The sequence below is a fragment of the Phasianus colchicus genome, chromosome 5 (assembly GCF_987193195.1).
Source record: "Phasianus colchicus chromosome 5, bPhaCol1.hap1.1, whole genome shotgun sequence".
NCBI lineage: Eukaryota > Metazoa > Chordata > Aves > Galliformes > Phasianidae > Phasianus > Phasianus colchicus.
The window spans coordinates 30209782-30230883 of record NC_143440.1 but is presented as its reverse complement, the minus strand read 5'-3'; the positions used below and the strand labels follow the sequence as shown (position 1 = coordinate 30230883).

General features: G+C 36.2%; 1 protein-coding gene across 13 annotated transcripts in view; it reads left to right on the top strand.

Annotated features, from left to right (window-relative positions):
* Positions 1-21102, top strand: part of GPHN (gephyrin) — a 264503-nt gene that overhangs the window by 139870 nt on the left and 103531 nt on the right. For 12 of the 13 annotated variants that reach the window (XM_090141181.1, XM_090141188.1, XM_090141189.1 and 9 more), the window contains exon 5: positions 17392-17486. In XM_090141181.1, coding sequence (XP_089997307.1) covers positions 17392-17486 — 95 coding nt within the window. Of the gene's footprint in view, positions 1-3481; positions 3521-17391; positions 17487-21102 lie in introns of all 13 variants that reach the window. The other variant, XM_090141191.1, reaches the window with a different exon arrangement.

Sequence of the window (21102 nt, the reverse complement as noted above, 5' to 3'; positions counted from 1 at the left end):
CTGAAGAGGTGTAACAACAGTTGTTGATGAGAAGCCTAAGCCAGAAAAGTCCAATAAGAAAGCAGTCATAATGGAATTTTTTCTGTGTTTGGATTGGCTTTGCGTGGATTTTTTTTTTTTTTTTAAAAACAATGGGAGACTAAACATACAAACAAGTTCCACCCCCCCCAAAAAAAGAAAAAAAAAAAAAAAGCTGTATTTTCTCTGCTTCATCTTTGTCAAATGAAAATTGATTGTTTGTGGAAAGGAAGTATTATAAAAAACAAGTTATGTGGGATCCCTAATGAAAGTCGTGGATGAGTTTTAATGAGTTATGTACAGAAAAGCCATACTAGATTCTAAACTTATGTTCTGTACATGTTAAATGAAGAGACTATTTCAATCAAGTGGGTCCTGAAATTAGTGGATAAGCAATTGTGCGTCCTGTTTCCAGAAGAATACATGAATTACTTCTCTCTCTTTTTTTTTAAAATTCAAAAGTTGATAACGTTGGTTGAGGATGTTGGGATATTTTAAAATCTTTAATTGATTTTTTAACCTTCTTTTAAAAGCTATCTGACCATCATATTCTAAAGATGAATATTCTAAAGATGAATAATAGAATTCCTGTCAAATACTTCAGGATATTTTTGACCATTTGCAGATCAAATTTCATTTGCTTCATTTTCTCTCTCCTTAGTGCTCTGAGCTACCAAGTAGAAGTTCCACTTTCTGCTTTTCAGATAGTTATGGAATATTTACAAGCAAGTACTGTCAAAAAAAAAAAAAAAAAAAGGAAGGTTGTAAGACAGCAGTAGGGAAACATTTACATGTTTCATACAGTGAGAAGCAAAGCCACAGTAACATGTCAGGAAATACCATTTTTGTATCATACATTTTCTAGTTAAAATTTTGTTCCAAAGTAATTTAAGAATGAAAGTGAGTGGACAAATTGTTCATATCCCAGGGATCCCAAATACTTCAAAAAATACACCATTTTTAAAAAAAGACATAGTTTACTGCTTATCAAAGGAAAGGGTTCTCCTCCTATTGGCGTTACCGATACCTTGTCTGTGCTTTTATTGTAGTGACCGGAGCTCATACTGATGTGTCTTCATTAGGTTAAATTAGCTGGCTTGGCTCAGTTAGCAGTGTAGTTGCCACAGAGAATTGATCTTGCAGTCCTTTTTTTCTGTAACTGGAGAAGAAATCTTTATTTACTTTGGTTCCTCTGCATAATGAAATTTCCAATTTGGGACTTTGGGAATTTCTGCCTTTTAGGCATTTCCATTGGAAGATCTCTTCACAACAGGTAATAGGGAACTAAACAAAATGTAACATCAGGTTAAAATAATATTGCAAACAGTTTAAGGCCAATAATTATGCAATTCTCAGCCTTAGTTTACCATTTTTTACTGGTTTATTACAAATAGCTTAATAGACATTTAATAGACAAATAGCTTAATAGACAAGTAAATAAAACTCTTTCTGGAGGCACCTTAAAGAAATGATAACTAGAAGACAACTGCTAATTTGAATTTAAGATATATAAAAAATTGAGTTAGTCCTTTTGGCAAACGCTCCCCGGAATACCAAAATAACTGTGTTAGAACAGTTTATTGTTGGAACTAATGCTTATTGAACAGTAGAAAATTTCTCATTTGCTCCTTGCCTGTTGTGCAGGAGCACTTTCAGCCCCTAATCACAACTGAACTGGATGCTAACTGTGCCTGTACCTGCTTCTGCACATTCCTACCACATGGAACAATGCAGCTTCTTCAGCAAAGTGTTAATTAAAAGTATTTGGAGAGAAAAACATGACCATATAGTCACTCAGAAGTCTTATCAAATATCGATTAGAAAATAGTATATTTTTAACCTTCCTCGCACTTCATGCATATGCATATATTCTTTTTTCCCAATTGTTTTGTAAGGTGAATACCAAAATCGGTAGTGAGGGGCATAATCTGCTGTATTCTAATTATTATTGATTTTTAAACGTCTACTGGATGTAGAAAGTACAGTTTTTCCTTCCACAGTGGTTCTCTAAGATCAGTTTGTGATAGTTCATTTTCATTGAGCCTTGAAAGGTCTCCCTTTGGAGATAAGATGATAGCAATTTTGCTCTTAATGCGGTTCAGCTAACTCTAGCAGCTGCTAGCCACAAAATCAGGAGTTGCTATAACTGCCAGTATGTGCTTATGTGCTCTAAAATACCTTTGCTTTGTAGTATCACTACCTGCTCTTCCTCAGTGATTTATACTGTTTTGCTCTTGGCTAGTTTATGCCTTTACTAGCCATATAATTTCAATCTCTTAGCCTCCTCTGCTTAAATTTTCTGCTACTCTATTCCAAGCCCAGATAGTAGTGTTTGATATAGGGAAGTTTTGATATGGAAGAAATTTCTATTCTATGATTTCTACATCTAAGGTTATATTAATCTCTACCATTCCTGTGCCTTACTTGGCTGGAAGGCAAATGAATGGCTGATACCCAGAGGATCAGTATGAATAATGAAGCCTGTTACTACTGTAATGTATTCCTCAAAAGCTTTGTTGCTTGTGAATATGTAGCTATACTGTTTTGGTGACCTTTCCAATTCATAATTCAGCAGCGCACGGTAGTACTAATGACTCCTTTATTGTGTCTGAACTTTTTCACAGTCTGCACAAGAGGGTGGAGTTCGCTTCTTGTTGTGTGTTCTTCCATGATCAGAATGAGTGTAGCTTTTCAGTATTAGTATTAGAAGTTAATAGATAGGCAGTTAAGTACACACATAATATAGGCTTCTAAGAGAACAGAAATTGCTAGCAAAGTTTGATTCCTGTTTGCTTTCCTCTCAGTGACTAGGAAGACAACTTATGACTGAAATGACAGATGAGTTAAATTACCGAATTTCATTACTCTGTTTTCTCAGTTCTTACATTCTAGAGTTGATTATGTGTTTCTGAAAAAGAATTTGATTACAAAAGCAACCATGTTTAGTAAGAGTGCTCTGTGCGTCATATGTTGGATTTTTGCAACTCTTGCCACAGACTGTCCCACAAAACTTAAAAGACTAAAGCTATTCTGTAGAGTATGGATTTATCTAGGCCGAATTCAAACATGAGCCTACACTAGTGATGAGTAACAGTTGATAACTTGTTCAGTTTATCTCACAAATGGCCAACATTGGCTAATGGGTACTCCTCGTCATCTTCACAAGCTATTTTCCAGTGGATATGGGAATGAGCTCACAAGACCATTCCCTTTCCCCTCTTACACACGTTGTGCTAGAGGTAAGTGTGGTTTGGGGAAATAGGGGTGGGATGTCATGAGATGAAAGTGAATGTGGGCTTCTTAAATTTTTCACAAACTTCAGTAAAGGCATGTATCTGGGGATGGACAAAGATTCAGGTGAATTTTTATTTTTTGCCCAAAGAGGTTACCCAGTCCTAAATTTACATGGTTTCCTTGAACTGGGAGTTAGAAATCCCTTTTCTCTTCTGTTTTTCTGCTGCAGAAATTCCCAACATTCCCATTATGTGGGCTCCAGAGAGGGGTAAGCAACATCTTCAATCCCACCCAATCATTTCCAAACTAATTCTTTGCTAGTATTTTTTTGCTTTTTAAATCATCATCAGAAATAGCTCTTAGATGCATTTTTCCCATTTGTTTGATTTTCTTGTGGATTCTCATATTTTTGTTTTATAGGAAGGTCCCACGGCCTCCCCAAATGCTAGGGTCAGACTCATCTGCTGTTTCCATTTGTGTGCTATTCTCCCGTGGATTTTCATGGTTCACTCTGTTGATCTAATCACGTTATCAGAGGGTGAGCATCTAGATTCTTGGGACTTTTTCACTCATGGTACCTTATGTTATTGCAAAAGCACTGTCACCCTGCTGCCTTGTCAGTTAGTTAACAGGCTTATGTTTTACCCTTGCTGACAGCTGCATCCAATTATTCATGGGCATTGGTCTTCTGCTACCTTGCCTGTCTGGGGACTGCCTGGCACTCACTAGTTCTCTTCTCTGTACTGCTGGCTGTGTGACATTGTCCTCCCAAAATCTTGGCCCTTTGCCTGACTGTCTGGCATTACTTCTTGACTAGCTAATTGCTAGACACTGACTACCCCCTGCCCTGCCCATCTGCTGAATGGCGTGTACTGCCTCCTTATTGTCCCTTCTATCTGATTACTTGTGGGCAATGGTTTTCCACTGCCCTGTCTCCCACTTGGAGTGCCTGACATCACCTTCCTGCTGAGTGCATCTGCTGACTGCGGAGTTGTTCTTCTGCTGCTTGGCACACCTGCTGTTTGGTACTGCTTTATCAACTTGCTGAATGTCTGGCATTTTCCTCCTGCCTTTCACATGCTTCTTGACTATAGTGTCCCTTTGCTGCTCTTTGAGTCTGCTTACTTACTGATACTTGCTCTTTTGCATTCCTGTCCACTTGCTTTTATGCCTGGCATTTTTGTCACGCTGTCCTGCCCACCTACCTAGATTTTATTCCTAAATATGCATCAGTCTGAAAAATTAAGAAGAAAAGTAAGGAATGGGGAAAAAATATTATCTGACTCCTTCATGATCTGATTCAGTTCAACATGCCAGCCCAAAAACTGATGTCAGTACCTGCATCCAGTTTTTTCTTACTTTGCTTACTCAAATCCCTCTCCCTCCTTACAAAAAAGAACCAGAACAAAACCCCCTAAAAAACAAAAAAGGGACAGCCAGCAAAAAAAAAAAAAAAGGTCCTAAATCTTACTTAATCTTTACTCTGTCACCTCATTTGATAGGTATATTACTGTTCAGAAATGTTGTGTTAAGTATGAAATTCAGCACTAAAACAAATCACTAATGTTATGTACGGTAATTCTTGCAGAACCCACGGAAGGTAGGTAATAACAGGAGAAAAAAAAAAAGGCAAGCAGTGCATTACTGAGGCTCAGAGAGATTAAGGGCTGAATGTTGAGGTATGCCCAACAGACACTTAATCAAAGGAGGTTAGTAAGATTTTTTACAAGTTTCTTATTTGAAGCACAAGTTTGTAGCTGAGCTAAAAAGGGACATTGGATCAGTATGTGATTATCAAACTGCAGTGTGTTCTAGTTGTTGTTTCCTACTCTGCTGAACTTTTGGTACTGGAAGAATATTTGGTTATTAGTCTACAGAAACCTTTTTGTCACTTTTTCACAGATTAAGAACAAAGACTTGGCTACACATGTAAGATCCATGGTGAGGGTTCACAAATCATGGACAGAGTTTACTGTATGAAGTATTTTCTGCCTTTATTTTAATGCCACTCACTTGTCCTGTGTTTTCCTAGTTCTGCAACTGTTTCTAACTTACTATGAGTGATTGTAATTTAAATCGTGCTTTTGAATCCAGTACAAACTAGGAACTGGAGTAAATACCCTATCGTAATGAATCCTATCATAATTTCATGATAAAGACTTTCTTCTCTTAAAATAATTGTCATATCCTATTAACTCAAGCTTTTAAACTCTCAGTACATTATTCTATGTTATATAGTATATGTTGTCTTCTTGCTGTCTTCAGAGATACCCTAAATACACTGACTGATGTCAAACTTGACCAGCAAGCCAACACCCTTGACTGAGTACCTCTTCACTTGTGCCAGACTATGTGTTGGCTCTGAGAGGTATGTGCTATGAGAGCACAGCTTGCTTCTGACACCAGCCTGCCACTGGAGAATTGCTCCCAGTGTGGCAGACAGCCACAGTGAGAGCCAGCAGGGACTTTCTCCCCGATGTCACACTGAACTCTCAAAATCTGCTATACTGCTTTCTTCAGCTCCAAGGAACTTCAGGACAGTAACAACCTTTTAGTGTCCTAGGCTTCTCACTCTTAGTGACTCTTCCCTGTTTCTCCAAACATATTTTTTCACAACTTTGCAAATTCTTTAAAACAGCAGGTTCACAGTCTCTCACTTCCCACCAACTTCGCACTGTTGAGGGTTCTGGGTAAAAGAACAGATCTCAGTGGCAATTCACTTTCTGAAGGTTTTAACTCTTGGTGTTACTTTGTTTTGCTTCTTTCCTAGAATGTTGTTTGAGAACTGGCATCAAGTGAGGATGAGAAGAGAGGCGGAGCATTCACTCTTGCACTGTAGGGCTGCTGGACAGTTCTTGACTTCATTTCTAACCCCAAGAACTGCAGGTCATATCATCACAGGTGTATCATTTCAATTAATACAGTTTCTCTAAATTAATGCTACCTCAGAAAAATGGCTAGTTTCCAAATAATATGGACGTATAACTTTTAAACAAAATGCAGAAAAATTCCAAAACTGAAGATAGATAAACACTGTGCTTTTCCTTGAACATATGCTTTTTTCCTGGTTGAAAATTGTACCTACTGGAAAATTGGTGCAGTGCTGACTCAGGCAGCTTCACGGTAAAAATGTCCAAGGAAATCAGCTTTTCATCTGTAGTGATCAAGCTATTGTAAAAATATTTTAGTCATTTTGAAAAAATATATGTTTAGTTGAAAGAGTACACTGTAGTTTCTATCTTATAAATCTAGCCCAGGAGTTTTGGGGGGAACAACTTCCTTTTCAAGAGTGAAAAAAGTGAATAGCTATCTGCCACTTTTCTATGAGTTGACTAGTTATTTCTCTCAGATAAGTCCATATTTATGTATACAGAATTAATACATGAACAGAAAACCCTAAAATTACAGTCTCTCTCTCCAACACTTCTACACTGCATGCAGATTTAACACTGGTGATTCCAAGGATGAGGACAGAGAGAGCAGATTTCTTTGTCTCCTGGGAATTTTGTTTCCTACAGCATCTTAAAGAGAAGCTGCTATTAACTCATCAACACTCTTTTCAGGAAGAGAGTAGTTTTCTTTTGATATTTGAAACATTAGTAAGATGGACTTAAGTACCCTAGCTGGAACTTGTGCATTTTTCTCAAATAATAGCTTGTCACATTCTTAAAACAGCTTAATGTTTTCCCCAATAATGTTTTATATCCTTATTTCTTTTCCTTAATTAAAAAAAAGCAACAAAAAACAAACACAACTGCTCCCCCCCAGCCCCCCCCCCCCCAAAAAAAAAAAAACATAGTGTTGGAAAATTAAACTTGGGTGCATATGGTTTCTGCATTATTCTGCATTACTGTCTTTCATCATCCACATATACTATATAAAATACTGATGTCTGATTTTTTTCTTTAGTTATTATCTCTAGAGCTATTTGTGGTTGCTGTTCTCTGAATGTGAGCACGTTGCTCTGGTAGTAATAGGAGATAAAACAGTCATGGTCCATCTTTGAGAGCTATTGCAAGACAGTTGAATTATACCTTTAGATCTTATAGCTTAAAATGATAAAGTCAAATGATAGGTAATTAACTGAATGTATTCTTTAAATACTACCTGTCAGTTACAGGACAGTTAGACCACGACAAGGTTATCCTAAGAGTGTCATATTTCATCTTCTCTTTGAAACTTTTTCATCTAATTATGTGCATGAGAATCTTGGAGAACAAAAGAAATTGTTCATGCCAGGAGTTAAATAATACTGTACAGGAAATTGTTAGAGTCACTTTTGCTTTTAAAGTCTGTTCAGTTTTTCAGTTCCAGTGAGCACATCACTCACGTATATCTACATCAGCAGTTACTCATGCACTGGACATGTGAATTGCATTACTGGATCTCACTGAATAATTGTTTTTATGAGTTTTTATATTATGGCATTAGTTCCTGAAAGCTATTATCACCATACTTTACCACTTATTTGGACAGTGAAATTACTATTTAAGGCAATCTTAAGAGAAAGTGCTTTTAGTAATTCTTGAGTTGTCAGGGTAAATGCTTGAAAAGTTATCGCTCAATACACCATCCTTTGTACTGTAAAAAAGGCATTTTAGGAGAGGGGTTTTTTTGTTTTGTTTTGTTTTTTGTTTTTTGTTTATCTTCAACATTGATGATTTTAGATCTAAAATTTTTTTGAAAGAGATGTGGCAAAAGCTCACCAGAGTTCCATAGGCAATGTTTATACTTCATGGATGGTAGCAAATAGTAGGAAACAACAGACAACATTCCCACTGTTCTCAAATAACTACAGAATTATTTATTTAGAGATGTAAAATTGTGAGTAGATTTTCAGTGTATTCATTGCCAAGGAGACTGGGAGTTCTTAGGAGAAAGTAGTATAAATTCCTGATTGGTGAATCATTCTTCATTCTTTATGTGTGCTAATGAGGATCTATAAATAATAGGTTTTCGTCCTGTGGTATCGTAACCATCTCAAAAGGGATGGTTTTGTTTCTCTTTTTAGTTCTAGACTGTACTGATTAGTACACTTCTTGAAACTAGTTTTACATGAAATTAAGATAACCCTGTTTCTTCTCTGATATAGGTAAATAGTCTAGAATTTAGTACACATAACCACGTGTACCACACAGAGTAATTTTTTTAATGAGACACAGATCCCTAACATTATTTAATGCTCATTACATTGTCAGTTGCAGTAATTGTAGAATTCTTACCGGTATTGATTATTGTTTCTGCTAGTTTCTCTTATTTCTATTCCATGGTTCTGAGGTGAGCTGTGAACAAAATTTTTACACTTCTGAAGTTTTGTTCTATTTTAATTTTTAAAGAATTTTGCAAACGTTGTGACTGTTAACCTATATTCTTGCATATAGAGTTAAATATAGAGTAGTTTGAAGTACTCTGAGGGAAATTAAGAGGATAATAATATATACATAAATTTTTAGTGGAGTTTTTGAAATAGCAGTCATGTGTCACTACCTTTACCAGCTTGTCTTCATCTTTTCTACTTCTGTTGAACACCTGGGGATTGATTTTTACATGAACTGGAGTTAAGGTAGGAAGCACAACTGCTTGCACATTAAAAATAGGACTGAAAAAGGAAATACCACTTGGCCCTGCTTTGGAACCAGCTGCAAGGACTTGTTTCCAACCATCATTTTCACAAGTTAATCCCATAACTTCTCCCAGTTGTGAATACTTTATCTTTTGACGCTGGCTTAGGACATATTATTATACAACTTTAACATGCTGGATCTAGTGGGCTGTATAAATGCCTCCCTTGTAGAACATAAAAGCATTTATTAAGTCTTTTCTTTGCTTGGTTAACTGTTTCTAACAATTAATATTTTGTTAGTTTTATCACAGTGTATAGGGATGAGCAGTATTGCAAATGTAAGATTAGTTTGGATGGTATAAATACTATCTGAAAAAATTTTTTAGCAGTCAAGGTTAAAAAAAGATTGTTATTAACATTTAATATGTACTGTAAGTTATATTTAGAAGTTGCATAATGTTTGGTTGCCAAATTGCAACAATTTCATTAACACTTTTATTGTATAAATGTGTTGGGTAAATCACTGTTTTATAAAGTTTATGTAAATCAAATACAGCCAGGTCTCAGTGAAGACTTACAGACCTGGTGAGGTACAGATACAAATTACAAATCCCACAGTGGTGGTTTTTCTACTGTATTGATTTAACTTTATTATGTATAAAAATGTGAAGCATTTTCCCAAAAACATTTTGCAAGCTGTAAGCAAAAATGAAGCTGAACACTATGAAGTAAATCTGATGAGTGGTTTGATTTCAGCTGAAGATGACAAGGTCTCTATGGAAAGTTACAGTAAATATTACTGAGTTTGATCTTCATTATCTTCTATATTCCTAGGTAAAAAAAACCAGCAATATCATTGGAGTCCAACAATTAAACATTAATTGCTTAGTCATGCCGAAGTTATTGAGGCATTGTCAGAGGTACCTCTGTCAAGAAGTGGCATTTCTTTTTTGTACACACATTGTAATTGTTTTGATAGAATCATTTGCTGACATTGTTTTATAAACAGGATGAATATGGAATTAGCTCCAGGCTTCAGGATCTCATGCCATAGGCATTAGTTAACAACAAATGCTATCATGAGTCCCAATGAAGAGAGTGAGGGAATTTGAAGGCATGTTGCAAGCACAAGGAATCATGGATACAGGGAAAAAACAGAGAGTTTGTATTTAATCTAATCTATCAGCAGTAATTGCTGTGACACTTCTGTTCCTGACACGGGTAAATTTTGTAAGTCATTCTGTGAAGTCTGAGATCTTGCTGGCAGCAGAGTCCTTGTGAATATGCTGAGAAAGCAAGCAAACTTCAAATCAGTATTCCTGTGCTGCAGATCTATTGTCAGTGGAAATGTTATTGATGTGTGCGGATACATCGGTTTGTAGATTTCATTTTTAGTTGACTACATTAATCAGGGTTTCATCCATCTTTGACTGTACATTGATTTGAGGTGGGAGAAGAGAAGGAAAAAGAACAAGTAATCATATTGATAGAATTCCACTAAAGTTGATAGAATAAGCCACCATAAAGCTGTTGACAGGTTTTATAGACCCATCGAAGCAGCACTCATGGATTGCTTGTTGCTGAGGAAACAGCGGCTATCAGACTATTACTTCTTAAGTGAATATGGGCAGGTTCATTTCTGTGGGTGTGCATTTGGTCAAAAGCTCTAGAATGACAGCAGCCACCCGTTTCTGGAATCCACCCTCTACAGGAGCAGCTCCTTGTTGCTTTTGGGGTGTAGGCATTGTTGTTGACTTAAATGGTCTGTGACAACTAGTTTGCAATTAGGAAGAAAGCAATAATCATAATCATGTATGTGTCACAGCTCAGTCATTATTTGGTGTATGTCTGGCTGCAGCACCCCGATACTGTGTTAGGGCCATCAGTGGGCTACTCGTTGTTATTCAGGACCTGTGATTATTGTGATTACAGGTGATATCATCCCAACGTACTCCTGGATCTGACCAATCACGATGTATACTTCATTCATGTTAGGAACCTTATGCAACAGATGTACATCTTCTGTGTACTTCTGAATTCCAACTTCTCTTTGGTCATGCTAGTTTATTCTTCCTTTCTTGCAGCATGAACACTGATGTATTCAGTATTAATAATGATAAACTCTGCCAGTTTGCGTGAGGACAATAGAGGGCTATTTTTGTCTGTACGATATGACTGTAAAAGAACAAAGGATAGTCCTCTGGCAAATCCTTTTAGAATTCTATATTGGTCCTTGGCACAGAAATAGCAGGGCTTTTCTGAGATTATTTAAACTATCAACCCTGGGTTTGCCACCTTTTGTGCTTCAATATTATTCCCAGAGTTGCTTTGTCTAATTGTTAGTGTAGTGTAGACGTTTTGAATTTTAGTATGAGTTTTTTGTTGGGGATACTCTTGTAGCACATTAGAAATCCAACAGTTAAAGTTTCAATGTATCTTGCACTGAAAAAAGATATTTTAAGACCTTCAATGTACCTTCAAAAGGTACTTCTATATAGAAAAACTGATATGAGTAGCAAAGATGGCTATATCACTAGGAAGTTGCTGACTTTTGACAGTTTGGGTGACTTTTATAACCGTCTCAGCTTTGGTTGCAGTGCAGCAGTAGTATATACGGTAAAATTTATCCGTTTTTCAAATTAACTGAATAGTCAGCCAAAGAAAGTTGATTTTGGAGGGCATTAGAGAACATGGTTCTTATTAAGCCTTCCATCCATAGAAAAGACACAATGTCATCACAGAGGATATTGGGGACATAGTATAACAAAAATTCAAGGAAAGACAGTATGATGGCAGGAATGAGTGATTGAAAAGTGATATTTATTCAGTAACTTTCCAACACATTAAGAGTAACAAACTGCTGCAAGTTTTATTTGGTATTGTACTAAGAGAAAAACTATGTAACTGAATTTTAGATAAGAAGCTGTGATCAGTCTAGCTCCGTGTAAGCTCTATTTTCTTGCCCACAAGATGAGAGTAAGGAAGTAGACAATAAACTCCAATTGCTGACTTGTGAAAAGGAATTACAGTCACATGAACTCTCTCCAGCAGAGGTATACCGAATAATTTTTAAGATGGTATCTCATCTGCAAGCTGAGCAAGATGGTTTTTGTTACTAATATATACACATCTTATACATCTCATTAACAGCCATGACTGAAAATTCTGTTGCGCATTCAGCTGATCTATCTCCATATAGTTTCTTCATCCGTTCCTCTGAGGTTTGACTTTGTGGTCTGCAAGTTTTGGTGAAGAGGGCAGATAGATAGGTATTTCTTTGATTTGACATTTTTAAGACTTCTGTATTAAGTGTAAAACCCACAGTGCAATAATATGTTACCTATGCTAATTCTGTAGCCTGTTAAATATAAATTTGCTCATTAATTTGCATAAACAGCTTTATGATATGCTATGCAGAATCATAGATTTGAAGTTTTTCAACAGAAATAATACTTCCTGACAGAGGCAATCTCGGTCACCTTAATTTAATCAAATTTATTATGACTTCTCAGTCTCATATTTGCATTTTAGTTGAAAAGATAGAACTATATGACTCTCCTGAAACTGCTGACGGGTATATAAAATTATGTCTCAGTTCACTACTTTCTGGTAAGAGGTCAAACTTCACCATGTTTAATACCTGAAAGAGAAAGATAAGGAGTTTCTGAGCATTTCAAGAAGAATCCTAGGTGTTATAATTAAATCAGTCTGCAGTGGGTATATCCTTTACAAGCTGCCTGGAAGGGCTTTCACCTAATGTAATTTGTATGAAGGAAAAGAAAGGCAATGAAGCAGCAGAGAACTCTCAAACCAATTGGCAGCAAGCCATCTGTTAAGCAACCACAACTACGTCAAAGATATCTAAAAATATATCAGTTGGTTTGGGAACATAATGCTCTAACTCCAATAAAAAGACACTTTGAATACTATCAAAAACATGTTTCAGAATATTTGGATCTATTCATATAGCAATGAGATATAAAAGAAATGTTCTCATCGACATTGTTACTGAATCCTAAAAAGTGGTAGTTCAAAATAATTATCTAATTGTTAATGCCACTTCTGTCAGGAGCAGAAACTTCATTTCTTTAAGTCCCATTCTCTCTTTCCCTGGTTCCCCCACAGTCTGACAGCTGTATAGAATTCTGTCTTCCATTTTCCTCCTTATGAGTTTTCCCCTCGTGTATTTTCAGTCCATGTTACCTTGTGCAGCCTTATTTCCATCCTGCTCACTTCATTCCCTTGCCCTCACTGTGCTCTCTAGAGGAGAAGGTGCCAGTGCTGTGGCTCCATGCTGCAGGCAAGGGCTGACTGGTGGTGAGGCTACCAAGAACTCTGTTGCAGTATTTTCTTTTACAGATTTCTGAGTTTCATGTCAAACAGGGAAAAGTCATGAGATTGTTACATGTCTTAAAACTGAAAACCATCAGATACTGTGACTTAAAATGAAATAATATCTATTGGTAAGTCTGTCACACCCTGAAAACGTATGATTACGTTTGTATTAGAATGTTTCAGTTTTGTCCATTACTGTAACGTATATACTATTTTTTCTGTTAATATGCTCAGGACATTTCTTGCCCAGTCATCCTCTAATCCTGTCAAGTGACTGAAGAAAACTGAGTTGTGCTATAAGGTCTTGGCTAGGTGCTAACCTGATGATTTTCTTTATAAGTATCATTAAAGGCATCTGAAATTGCCCATGAAACAAAGTTTTACAGTCTTAACTCAACCTTGCTATAGTATTGTTAAAGCATGGAAGAGCTGGGTCACTGTCAGGCTTTAACAGGTTGCCTCTGTGCAGACATTGGTGCCAGGCTGTAACTCCCCGGTGGGATGCAGGCAATATGGACTTTCTGCATCTCTCTTCCACGCTTCCTTCAGTCTTGAAAGATGTTTTAGAAAACTTGTCCAGCAGCACTTCAGTATCCTTTTAGGTGAAACTAACAGATAACTTACAGATAGATACAAACCATCTGTAAATCACTGCAGCATCCTTAATTTCATTCATCTGTTTGTGTATGGCCAGAATGGGCTTCCTGGTGAGCTATTTAAATAAAGCTTATTTCAGGACATCCCTAGAGCAGATGTCACTGTAAAAGATGTTTACTTAACAGCAGCCATTTTGGTTACATCTGTCCAGTTAGACTGTAGGAAACATTCCCCTGTCTGTAGAAGTCTGCCTGCAGAAATGAATACAAGCATACGTATTTTGAAACAAGTATTTTTAGAAACTTGTGTTGAGGGCTGTACTGCTACTTGGACTTTCTGCCCTTTCAGATTTTGCTGCTGCTTAGTTTATACATTTTTAATAATCACATTGGCTGCTAGCAGTGACATTTTGTGAAGGTCATTTTTCTTGTGAAGTTAGAGAATGGACTTGAATTTCATTGAAGGACTCCCGGAGCTGCAGGGTCATTGTTTGTGGAACTCTTTTGCATCTTGTACTACCTTTGAAGCCTACTTAGAATTTTAACTAATGATATCTTCAAAGTGTCACTGTGCTCAAGGGCAGAAAAAAAATCTTAAAATGCACTTTATATTTAAAACTAGTTTTGAATATCTTTGAAGCATGGCATTGCTGAAAATAAAAGGCATAGTATATACTTACTGTATGCACACAGAGACTTCCCTGTTTTACCAAGTTTTTCATTGTCAGCAAAATGTCCATACAACACTGCAGAGCATTTTTCTTCAGAATTTTTAATGTGTAACTGCTAATTTAATACCTCAGCGGGTACCTTTTGGCATTCTTCCTCAATGCAGATATTTTAATTTTGCCCATATCATTGAGTTGATTTGCTGGAAATAAGAGACTGTGCTATTAGCTACTGAATTGAAACTGCTTGGTTTTGTATAAACCAAAGCTCCTGCTTCCCACAATAGCACATACCAAGTTTGCTTTTTGATAAAATATCTGACGATTTACTTGGTAGTTGCGTCTGATGCCTTCTGATACTGACGTATTTCTCTAAAGCACATTAAATGTTAGTGGTAATATTTGAGAAGGGCCAGTGGAATACTTGTACTGTTTTTTTGTTTTCTTTTGTTTTTCTGATTTGTGTATTTCTTCCTGTAAAGTGTTCTTGCTGTGTGACTACTGACATGGGTGTCCAATCTTTTGGCTTTCCTGGGCCACACTGAATGAAGAGGAATTGTCTTGGGCTGCATAGACGTTGGTTGCTCTGAAAGTAATGCCTCCTATTTATTTTCATGGAAACTACAGCAGATACGAAGAGCACAACAACGCTGTTTAATAAAGCTCATTCTCAGCTACAAAATGCTATTTTTCAATGGGGTCATTGCCATTAGCTATGCATTTGTGAACGAGGGCCTGCATGTTCTGCTTCTCAAAATCTGCAACAGCAGAGGTGACCCACTGTTAGGGTCATCACTGCTGAAATGCACCACCCACTGCCACACTGTGCTCACATCCACTGTTTGGTCTCCATACACATTCAGCAAGCATCAGTGACTGTCAAATGAGTGCAATTTTTTTCCCCATGGAGGAATTAAGGGCTACATCTTTGCTTCATACTCTCTTTCATGTCAGATGCCATCTTGTTAGATTGCCCATCTGCTTCCATCTGTCACACAGCAACAAAATGTAATGGAATATTGGTGGGAAGTTTCAACCTCTACTGCCATACCACCAACATCTACCTCTGACATTGTAGGCTGCTGTCACAAAATAGGAGCATTATTTTCAGAGTAGCCTTCATAAATATAATATAGTTCCTCTGTATAAGTAACAATTTTTTTTTTAATCTTTAGTATTTTTTATTCAAATCGAAGAAGAAAAACATAAATCTAGTTGGATATTTGACTGTGAGTTTGCAAAACAAATGCATCGGTCTTGTTCTATGGACGTGGCTGCAATTCTTACCGAGTTCTCAAGGTCTTGTCAGAGATTTTTATGAAATTTTCTCCTCCTGTGCTTCATCCTTGAAAACAGTTGTTCACTAATATATGTACAGTCAAAAGTGATGACATGAATAAGGTGTGACTGTGAAGGGAGGGATTTTTTTCTCTGATAATGTAGGGCTCATAAAGACCTGATAGATAACCACAATCAGATTTTTCTTTGAGTTGCATATATGATCTCAACTCAATATGTTCCATTTGAAAATTTGCAGGTAATTTATTTATGGCAATTGAAAACAGAATCACAAATACGCCAAAAAAAAAAAATTGATTATTTTTTCAGCACTCTTGAAGCCTATTCTTAAATTTCTTTATCAAAACAGAAAACACAGCTGCGTATTTTTTTTTTCTTTTTGCTGTTCACAGGACTGTGGTTAGCCAGTGTATCAAAATGCATAAAGTTATTTCCCATAACTTGAATTAGCACTTCACTGTGCCCTCCTTGTGCCCTGATTTTAGCTCAGGCAGAGTTAATAGCACATTGATGGCTTGACTGTTGTGAGCAATGGGTATGCACCCAGTACTGGGCAGTGCTGCTGCCTTTATAGTTCAGGGCAGGGTGGGCTGGCCAGAATTGAACCATGGCTTGGACATGCCTGGATTACTGGATCCTTCTCATAGGGATGCCACTGAAAAAACTTTTAAGCCGTGTTTTCCTTCTCTATGACATGGCTTTGTAAACTGGGAGCTTATAAAAGTATTAAGATCTGAGTTGTAATGTAATCTTTTCCACAAAATCATTTGTCTGGATTTCTTCCATAATATTCTTTAATATATCAAACTGCCGAGAATATTTAGCTTATTCAGTGTGTCCTTACATTTAAAACATGTTTTTCTATCTTGGTAGCTGTGCCATTAAAGCATAGTCGTTTGACTGGATGTTTTACAGTGGATTTCATAGTTTTATTTGCCTTAGAAAGGAAAGACAGAAGTTTGTGAATATTCCTGGAAAATCATTTCACAGCTGATACCCTATATAACAAAAGGACTTAACACAGAAGAATTTTCAGACTCTGCTTCCAGGCTTCTCAGTGCCCAAAGCATAGAAACTGCTTGTGAATAAAAGCCACCAGCTTGTTTGGAATCGCTGTTTTGCTGACATGATCAAATGGGAAGGCGTTAGCCTCTGGCCATTACCATTACCATTTTACTATTTTCTTGCTTTCCTGCTACATGGGTTTCCCTTTGCAATTGTTTTGTTTTGTTTCCTGCACAGACCTATTTGCCCTTCTTGAACCTGGGAAAATCTTAACTGGAAAACGTGACAGATTGGGGAGAAAGAACAAATCATTATATACAGTCTACTCTTTGCTTATTCACAAATATTCTTTCCTTTCTGCTAGAGGGAGTTGTTTATGTGGTCTTTGTTAGTATTTCCTCCATATATAGGGTCTTGACTTTTAAAATGTTCTGTAGGTGTCCTCACAATAAATACAGCTAACAGTGCTTCTTCCCACCCCCTTGTCTTTCCCTATTTTACACAACCAAGAAAAAAATCCTTCAACATATTCCAGTGCTGAGAGTTTATCAAGGACATCTTTTGGCTCTGAAGCAAACAAAAAAAGATTTTCCTACCCAAATTTAAGTTTATTTAATATTTTTCTAGTCCTTGTTATTTTTCACTCACTTTGCTATTTAATCTTTGGTTGCAGGCCACTAAAGAAGTAATAGAGCGAGAAGCCCCGGGGATGGCCCTTGCAATGCTGATGGGATCACTTAATGTAACCCCTCTGGGCATGCTCTCTAGGTAAGAATATTTCCTTCAAAATATGAAGTGAACTATTTCCTTAGAAATATACAAGGTAGTGGGATGACTATATAAAAATAATTGAAGATTGCTGATGTTATCAGGACTAGAAGTCTTAACTTTAGAGAAGTGGTCAAATTCCAACAATGGTAATTGCGTTCTTTTATTTAATTCCCTCTGTAGTCTCTCTTAACCACAGCATCTTTATGTATTTTCTCTGCTAAGCTATTTGTAATATTGATGCATGCTGTTAAACAGCTGTCTTTTCACCCTAGAGCTGTGACATTTCAGTGGGAGTGATGAATTCTTCTGTATGTTGTTCATCAAGTAATTAAAATGCAAAAAAGAAAACAAACAAACAAAAAAACCTTGATAAATATAAATGTATTGTTTTTCCTTTTATTCTAGTATCAGCAGAAGTTCTCTGGATACGCTTTCGGATTTAATACATTAAATTCTAGATTTTAGTGTTTCTTGTTAGTTAGCAACAGATATTCCCCATGTTACTTCTTATCAGTGACACCTCTTGTTACCCTGTATTTCATTTAGGAGTTGAATTATGGATCATTTTCCTATCATAGATTTATTAATATCAATATATTTTGTAATTTAGTTTGTGCTTGCATGTCATTTCAAGGTAAGGGGCTGTTAGAGTTTTTTTTTCTCACTGCATAATAAGGTCATAAGAATAATTACAACAGTAATATATAAAGGAAACATTTTCAAATCTGTCTAAATCTCTCTGTTCAGATACTTTGATTTTTAAAGGACATTTAGATGAGAATTCTACAAATTCAGCAAAGTGTTTGAAAACTTTACATATCACTTTGTGTATCTCAAATGACAGCATTACCAAGGTAACATTTTCAGATTCCATCAAAACTAGGGAATATTTTCATTTTTTCATCTGACATAATTTTTGATGTCATAATTTATGTATTTTGAAATTAAAGTATAGCAAAGGTATATCAAAGAGAGGAACAGTTAATTTAGCTGTTCTGTTTCTGATGACGAGAAAGATATGCAATTAGATGACACTGAATAACCAAGATTTAGGATGTAATGTGATCAGGATGTCTGAAAGGATGTTTTAAATGCTGGACTGCAACCTGTCTTCTGTACATACAGCAAGAAAGTATTCCTTAACCTCAAGCTCAAAGTAGTCATTGAAGACAGTGATGGAACTTAACACCCCTGTGAACCTATAATGAAAATGTTATGTCATGATACCGCATGCAATCATGTTAAAATTGTAAAAAATTTCCAATGAAAACGTTTACTTCAGGTCTAAATGTATCTTTATAGTGCTATTCAGATCGTAATGTTAAGTTAAGCATATGTGCTATGAAGGAGTTTTTTAGTGAATTCTTCTATCCTAAGCTTGAATGTTGTTGACTTAATTTTAAAATGGAGCACTTATAGATTCTTATGTATGTAATTTACCAAAAAAAGAAAAAACGCAGAACTTCATTTTGAAAAATTAAGGTGGCTTTTTTGTAAATCACATGCTGTTTTGAAAACGTTGGATCAATTCAACACTTGTTGGAAATTTATCACTTGAACTTTTAGAAATGAAGTTATTGGCTCTCTTCCTGACCATGGGGCCACCATTAGAAAGTGGTGGATTATTTTGTAAACTACATTCACAGATACTTATGACAGATGAGAAGCCTCTGAGATGCACATAATGGGAATCCAACTCTGAGGTCCAGTGTGAGGATCCACACTCTGAGGGAGTGTGTTGGATCACAGACCTTTCAGTGTTTCCTGTTTCTCTGTGACCTTCCAACTCTTCTTGTCCCAGAAGTATCTTATTCCTTACCCAAGCCAATTACTCATGCCATTCCAGTCCTTACTGAGTCTTTTTAAAGTACTCTCTGCCTTCTTGCACATTTATTCTGCTTTTACAGTCGTAATTTATTCCCAGAAAGGTGTTCCTCTCTTCCACTTCTCCATCAGATCTGTATTTTCTTCCAACATTTGTTTTTTTCTGTCTCTTTTATTCTGTTTTTCCTTCAACTCCCTGATTGTATTCCTTTTTTCTCCTCAACATCTCTGTATTTTTTTTAAATTTCTGTGCGGTGCATCAAAAGGCTGTGGATAATGTAAGATCTATAGCACCTACCTGTTGATCCCCATTTTGAGGCAGATCATTCACTTCTCTCTCAAATTACCTTGAATGCATGCACATATGTGTGTTTTTGTTGTGAACATGCACTATTTTTTGCAAACTATTCAGTTCCTAAATATTTAAGCTTACTTTTAGTATCATAGAATAGAACATTTTACATGTTCTCATGAGAAATTTTTGGCAATCCCATTTCTGTCTTGAGCCACTACGTATCTTTGTAATTCTTCAGTGGAAATTTCCTGGAGTTTCCCTTAATTTTAATATGTCCTAAACTATAGTTTGACTACCAAAACAATAGTAAATGAGCATTTTTCTTTAACTCAAGGTCTTTACTTCATATTGCTGTAGAATGTTAGTCAGCTACCTGGAATTTTTAGGGCATGTAATGTTTAAGAAGTGAGCAGAGGAAGATGAGGGCTTGGAGTCAGGCGGTATTCAAGCTGTCCGTTGAAAATAAGACTTCTCTTTTGGTTGGTTTGACTAGAATATCAGAGGTTAATCTTGTGGCACAATAACTGTCTCTGTAGTATTTAACTGTGATCATTAGGACAGCTGTCACTAGAAATACTTGTTACTTTGCTTGAAAATGCCATGCTACCACTAAATGAAAGTAACTACTGGGAATTATTTATCTAAGAGAAAATCCAAGGAAGTCAGCTACTCAAGAGTTTGGTAATATCCTGTCAATATATATATTTTTTCCTGTCTTCACTTTGGTTCATGTTCTTTGAAAAAGAGACTGTTACACAGTTTCTCTCCATGTAGCTTCCATATTGTTGTGGTTTGGTTTTTGCTCTTAACTTTTTTCTTAGCTTTATATCTTAGCTCTGTTTGTTTTATCACTGTTTTGATAAACAAAGAAAATAATCAGGAGCCATGTGGCTTTTCCTCCAGACAAAATCTAGAAGTGTTGTTTTTTTTTTTCTGTTTGTTTGTTTGTTTGTTTGTTTGGAAAAAAGATAGCTAAAAGGAAGAACAGTTAAACTCTAAATGACAGAAAGCTTAAGAGGAGCCCCGTCAACACGCGAGTATATAAGTTTAGCACTGCATTAAAACCAAAGAAAATCCCTGAAGACATAAAATAAAATGTTAAATCTTCAGTAGTTGTTTTCTTCTTTTTGAAGGAGCAAGAGACTCTTAGGAAGAATTAGATTTGAACTACTTAAGTGTAATTTTCACTTGAGAATTACTTCCTACTGTGCTTTTCTTATGCTGAATCTTAAAAAAAAATAAAATAAAAGAATATATGTTTGAATTAACGCAACCAGCATGACTTGGTTTTTTTTAACCTGTCGAGAGAAATAGTGTTTGATAACCATCAATTACATTACCGGGGAGCTATTTGCTTGAGCAGATAGGAACTGTATCTAAGAATGTATTTGACAGAAGTAAACAGCAGAATTAAGAGTGCTACACAAAACTAGAAAAAGATGGAAATAGTGTTTACGCTATCAATTAAATGTTAGAATTTTCCATCCCTTGTCA